The sequence below is a fragment of the Felis catus genome, chromosome F1 (genome assembly GCF_018350175.1).
Source record: "Felis catus isolate Fca126 chromosome F1, F.catus_Fca126_mat1.0, whole genome shotgun sequence".
In the NCBI taxonomy this organism is placed as follows: domain Eukaryota; kingdom Metazoa; phylum Chordata; class Mammalia; order Carnivora; family Felidae; genus Felis; species Felis catus.
The window spans coordinates 41,661,571-41,668,225 of NC_058384.1; the positions used below are offsets into that span (position 1 = coordinate 41,661,571).

Genomic DNA, 6,655 nt, shown 5'->3' on the forward strand with positions numbered 1-6,655 from the left:
AGGTCCTTCACACCTGCCCTTAGCCATCCTCCCTGCCATTGCCCTGCCCAGGCCCTGATCACCTAGCCTAGGCTGGTAGCTTCCTCTGGGGATGTGATGTCCCATCACCCCATTCGTTCCTGAGTGCCCAGCTTAAGCTTCACCTCCTGGGAAGCTTCCCCACCAGCTTCACCCATTGTTTCTCCCTGTTCTTTCCTCTCCAATGATCTGTGCTGGTCTTAAAGACATTTTCCTAAATCTGCTTTGCCATGTAACTGATCATCCCTACCAACCTGAGCTGCCTTGAAACCTAGTTCAGATCAGCCCAGGAAATGCACTTATTTGTGTGGAAATGGCGCCCTCTGTTGGTAAATGTATATAATGACTGAAATTTTTTTCATCAGCTGCTGGATGATCTTCGTTGACTGCCCAAAGCAGAGAGAACCAGTGATAGCCAAGAAAAATTCAGCCACCACTCTCCGCTCATCCCATTGCCCTAGCAGGTGAAATTCAATCCACTGACCAACCCACCGGATTTCTATCCCTTACTATGACACTAGAAGGTTTCTGATGCTCTGGTCTCCTGGGTAACAATGTCTAACATTTTTTTGAACATTTGCTGTACATCAGGTATGGGACTAACTTCTTTATATTATATCATTGTATCTTCAGAGCAGTTTTATGAGGTAAACACTTGGGTCAGGTTCCCTAAAAGCAGATTTCAGCACATGTGGTCTACTGAGGAAGAACTTTCAGGAGAAAGAAAAAGAAGCAGGATAGGGCAGGGGATGGAGCTAAGTGAGGCTATGGTCTCAGCTGTGGACCAGCATCAGCCTGATCCTGCAGGGGAGCTCCAGAGCAGGGATTGTACCAGAGATAATCCCATCTTAAGGTAAGGGGGCTGGCCTTTCCTGCCCCTGAGTCAGCCAGTCACTGGCTGCAGGCCCCCAGGCAAGGCAGCTTCCATTCAGCCAAGGGAACTCTCTGGAAAGGAAGACCTGTGAACTGTTAGCACCAGTCTTCACACAACTGCGGGTCAACTAGCCCAGGAAAGAGGATCTGGCTGGGCACAAAGTGTCAGCAACAGTGTTTTTATTTCTACTATGCAAATGTGGAATCGTAATCTTTCACATCGGTAAGTGCTTTGCAGAATTTAGCGTGTTTTCATCAATTCAATTTCATCTCATTCAATGTTGCAGTAACCTTGAGAGGTAGTGATTATAATGCCCCTTATAGGAACCAGGGAAGTGACAAGGTAGGAGAGTTCCTCCAGATCACCCAGCCAGATAACTGTCTTCTCTGTTTGTGAATAGCATCTTCTCAGATATAGAGCCAGCCGTTGTGACTCCTACTTCAGATTCTCCTCAGTGATGTGAAGGTTCTAGTGGTCTACAGTAGGATCGTAAAGCCCTTTTAACTCAGACTAAGTTCTAATGAAGCTGCCAACCACCCCTTCTGAGATTGGGTAAGAGAAAACCTACTTCCTTCCCCAAACGGGGCCATGCCTTGCCTACGTGAGATTGTTCTGGGCTCACAAAACTCCTACAACACTCCTCAATGGAAAGAGCATTGCTCACCTGTTTTAGCAGGCTTCCTTAGCAAAGTTTCCTTAGAGGCATCCCAAGTGGCCACAGTCTGTCAGAGGAGACTGGGGTGGGGTTAGGGGGCTACCTAAATGCAGCCTTCACCTACCCCAAGAGGTTGGCCGTGTAGCAAGTCCCATGGCAGAAAGATGGAGTTTCCTGGATCTTAGGGGGAATATTGCCTCCACGACCCTCTCAGGGGCGTGGACTTTGGCCTCAAGGTGCCTCTGGATCCATCAAAGACCCCTGGGCTGCCTCGAATAAATGAGCATGAAGAGTTGCATTAGATAAGCTTCCCCCTCCACCTCCTCCCATGCCATCATGGTTCCAAAGAATGCTTCACACCCAAGACCTTATAGCAGTACAGCTGGAACACACATGGGGGCCCCAGAAACATCATATTGTGGTAGAAGAATGTGGGTTTAAGATCTCATTGACTCAGGTCCACACTCCCACTCCATCACTTACTAGGTATCTCGGTCAGGGTGAAGTACAAATGAAGGTAACAGAAAACCTGCACCAATGTGGCCTTAACAAGGTGGTTCATGTTTCTCCCGCGTAAAAGCCTAGAGGTAGTCTTCTTCCAGATCACTGTTCTGCTGTTCTTAGTGGGAGGCCCTTGTCCTCACGGTTCAAGGTGGCACCTAGCTGCCAAGCAGCAAAATAGAAGTAGGAACCAAGAGGAAGGGGCCGAGGGCACAAAACAAACTGTGCTTTAAGGAAGGTTCCCAGAAACTTCCACAAGACTTTTACTTCTCACTGGTCAGAACTCAGTCACATGACCACTCCTAACCACACAGGAGGCTGGGAAATGTAGTCTCCTTTCTAGGCAGCTCTAACTGCCTAGACAAGTAGTAGACAACTATTGGGGAACTACTAGTAGCTTCTACCACGGAAGGTGTGTGACCTTGGACAAGTCTCACGACCTCTCTGGGCACGGAGATAATGCTATCTTACCTCATACAAGCTGTTGCTAGTAACTGAAACCTCACGTGCAAACCATCCAGCCCAGAGCCCGGAGCATGCTGCGCACAACCTCCTTTTTTTCTCCTCTCTGATTCCAGGGTTCTGGAATGTGTGGTTTCTGGAATTCCTCTCAAATGTGGCCAGGGCTCCTGTAACCAGTTTCTGAGTGTTATCCCCAACCTGACTCCCAGGGTCAGCCCAAAAATTTCCCAGGGCTTCTGCGGTCGGGCCTCAGAGTACTAGAATAAGCCAATAGTGACTTGCCTCATCCTCCCGCCTACCCCCCTGGAATCTGTGAAAAGAGATTCTCCCCACCCACCTTTCTTAATCAGCTAGCGATTTTGCGCAAGAGAACACTGGTCGCAGCTCCTTCACTGGAGCCTCAGATTCGTGTCCTGGTGCTGGTGGCTGAAGCCCGGGAGAGTCAGGATTATTCAAGGAAAGATCTCAGAGGTGCAAAAGCCTGTACAAAGTCTGGGGCAGCTCCCCTGACGAGGTCTCCCTGTGCACAAGCAGGGACCCGCTCCTCACACGCATCAGACTCTTCTATCAAAAGACTCCCAAAGGCTGAGAGCGTGACCCTTAACCAGATGCTCCCCCGACCCCCAAGTTTAGAGCGTAACCCAAAGCAAGTGGCCATAAGTAAAAGCATTTCTTCCAGCCTCCTCTTGCTTCTTTGAAATGCACTCGAGGCGTACATTTTGCTGGGTTCCTTCAGAATATATTTCCCTAAATTTTTTCCGGTTAAATTAACTCTCCAGCAAGATATACCATGTTTTTCCTTCAGATTCATCTGGCCTTGGCCCAGCGTACGTATTTCTTGGAGTCGCTGCATTATCCTCTTCCCTTCCTGCACATCCTCATGCCATATAACCATGGCGTCTTGGTCTTTGAACAACATGGGTTTTGCATTGCACCGGTCCGTGTAATATTTTCTTTTTCCTAGCTTTCTTGTAAGAATCCGGTATGTAACACATATAGGATACAGAATAATGGCTAGTCGAGTGTTCATGTTCTCGGTAAGACTTTTGGCCAACAGTAGGCTCTTAGTAATTAAGTTTTGGGGAGTCAAACGTTACCCTCGAATTTTTGACTGTGTGGAGGGTTGGTGCCTAATCGTCCCCCCCCCCCACCATGCTGTCCAGTCAACTGTGTTATCCTCGCTGCCAGATTTGGAAACTGAGATTCTGAGAGGTTACGCAGATTGCCCAAGGTAACACAGAGAGTAACAGGTTGAACTGGGATTCAGATCCCAGTCTATCTGGTTCCAAATCCTGGTCCTGTAATTATGCTACAGTAAACAGGGGTAACCCACGGCCCATACTGGAACTTGTTGTTAAGGGATCTTGGCCACACAGCAGAATGGGTAAGTAGGGTGTGCCGTGAAGGAAGTCCTCTTGGGCGCAGGTGAGGAGATCGAGCTTGGGGGACTGTGGGGTCATCGACCCCAGTGGTTACCACCAAATCAACCTAGCAAGAAGTCCGGAGGCTGGAGAGGTGCTATGACTAATAACATGGGATCAGCTTGGGGCTCACCCATACACTCTTCATATCACCCTGGCCTCAAGGGCAGAGAGCCAGGACCAGGGAGAAGTGAGAGTGTCCTGGATCCCTAGGCAGAAACTCTGAAAAGGAAAAGCTTCTTTGGGAGCTGCAGTCAGTCATGAGGAATTTATTTCAGCCTGAAATCCAGGGGTGTCCAGGAGAAGGGACACCAAGGTGGTCCCGGCCCAAGAAAAGCAGAAAGAACATGGATGCTGTCTCAACCTGTAGGCTCTCTAGAAGGCAGAAGAGGGGCCCCTTGCTAGAAAGACTAGTAAGTGCCCCTTGTAATCCCGGAGAGGCTGGGTGTCGAGGAGAGGATGATACAGGAGACTCCTGACATGGAGGGAATGATCCAGGCCTGGCTCCCCGCCAGAGACACCATCCTGGCCTCAGCCTCAGGAGTCCCCCAACCTTCACCTTTGGGGCCATTTCACCTTCGCGTGTAAATTCCGTGTGGCTCCCTGCCTGAGGATGCGATCTCTTGGTAGGTCCATCTGGCCTGCTTTTCCCATGATTGAGAGCTCCCCCCTTAGGAGGGCCATGGCAGGCTCCTTCTCCTGGACCCCTGGTTCCTACCACAGGACCCTCTACCTTCTAGGCACTTATTCCACAGTGCTGGGTGCCCGCCTTGTCCCACTGCCCCTGTCTGACCACTTACCTGTTGAACATCAGTAATTCCTTTGGCCTAGATGCTCACGAGTGGGCCTAGGATGTAGAAATGGCTCCTCAGCCTCCTTCAAAGAAGGTTTCCGTGTCACACAGCCACCTCAGGCGTGTTCACACCACTGAGTACGAGGAGCTGCTGTTCAGGGAGGTCACGTGGAGCCCGATGGTGTCAGCGGTGTGGCGTTGGCCACTGTGCAGCCAGGGAGAACATGGCAAGGGGGAGGCCTTGGCCGATGGAGACGAGAAGACACTGCAGACTCACCAGCAGGGGGAGCCGGGCCTCCGTGTTGGTCTACGCCGTCAGGCTGGGAGCTGGGCACGTCTCCGCAGGTGTTGCTCCTGGAAGGCGTGTCAGGCCAGGAAAACGCACCCGGTCCCAGGGGCCTAAAATAGCTGACGGTGTTTATTTAAAGCCAGTCACCATATCTCACCGGCTGATTCCCCTGGGTGGGTGCGTAGATGGAAGTACTTGAGTGCACAGGGCGTGCGACAAGCTGAATGCGGGGCCAGTGGCTCCGTGTGGCCCTGGGTTTGTCCTGAGTGGAGGGAAGGGGCTTCTCCCGTCAGCCCATGTCCCGGGTTCCAAGCAGTGGCCAGGCAGCCTGTTTCCTGGGCTTGGAGAGGGGGTCCCCGGTGCTGGGCAAGGGTCTGGAACACCTTGCCTCTGTGTTCAGTCCAGAAAGGAGTCACTCTGTAGGTCCTACGATGGGAAGGACCCGCTCGGATGTCCTCTAGAGAAAGCCCCTGGAGGCAGCCCGGCGGGTGACCCCTGTGGCACATACACACACACACACACACACACACACACACACACACATACACCTTCGCTCCCGCTCCCCAGTCAGTATAAATGGGCCCAGGATGGAAGAAGTCTCCCTTCCTTCTCTTGCCAGAGGAAAGGGACTAAAGGTTGCAAAAGAGCTCTCAGGTTCTCGGACAAGAAGGCAAAACAAAACAAAACAAAACACAAAACGAAAAGCCCAGCGAGATCACGGTCTTGCCCCGAGGCCAGAAATTGCTCAAGTCAAATCAGCCAGCCTGGGCTCTGTCAGCGGTGAGCCCTGGGAATGGACCGGCCTGCGTGGGCCCGTCTGACTGACGGGGACAGGTTCAGAAGCATGGCCTGGGCCCCAGGGCTCTGGCCTGAGGGGGAAATGCTGTCGGCTCCACAGGAAATGCAGGAGAGAACAGCTTGCAGGATGCAATTCTACCAAAGACGAGTCAGACTGTTTCGAGAAAGGCCTGAGGCCCCACGGGGGCAGAGAAGGCGAACTCGGCCTGCCAAGTAGACGAAGTGTTCAGGGCCTTTCCACCACCCAGTCAGCGGCCGGCTCTCTTCTTGCTTTCCCGACTCCTCAGAGTGTCCCCTTTTAAACACTTCCTGAAAAGCCACTGTGTGACCATCCTTCCCAAGTTGGGGACACAAAGAGCTTACAGAACAGGGCTGGCGCTGGACAATCACCACAGAGTGACAGGCCCTGAGGAAGCCCCTTGATGGGAAAGGTACCAGGGAGGGCCAGCTACAAGGACACCTGAAGGAAGCAGAGAAATTGTCGAGGCCGGTGACAGGAACGAGGCCCAACTGTGATTCCTGTCCTGGAGGGACTTAGGACCAGTGGGTCAGGCAGGCACATCTGGTGGCGCTGGCGACCAGGCACACCTACCTTTATTCTGTGAGGTAGATCAGAAAATGGAGCTCAGATAAGTTAACTAACTTACCTCAGGACACACAGCAAGGAGCTCTGACTGCACGTCCCAAGCCTTGACTGGTTCTTTCGATAGCTTCTGCCCCTGCCACCGCCCCAACCGCCCGAGGCAGAACCTGGGTGGGAACAACAGGGCCTGACTTAGCTTGACAGGCCTAGAACTCGTTTTCGTTTGATTTTTCAGGCACCAGGGTCGGTTAACTTCTGGGG

The 6,655-nt window shown here is 52.0% G+C and overlaps 1 protein-coding gene across 1 annotated transcript in view; it reads right to left on the minus strand.

Annotated features, from left to right (window-relative positions):
* The window catches only part of CHIT1 (chitinase 1), a 35,543-nt gene extending 30,061 nt beyond the window's left edge, over positions 1-5,482 (minus strand). Inside the window, exon 1 of the mRNA XM_019822008.3 lies at positions 4,732-5,482. Coding sequence (XP_019677567.2) covers positions 4,732-4,742 — 11 coding nt within the window. The 5' untranslated portion in view covers positions 4,743-5,482. The remainder of the gene's footprint in view (positions 1-4,731) is intronic.
* Between the last annotated feature and the right edge of the window lie 1,173 nt (positions 5,483-6,655).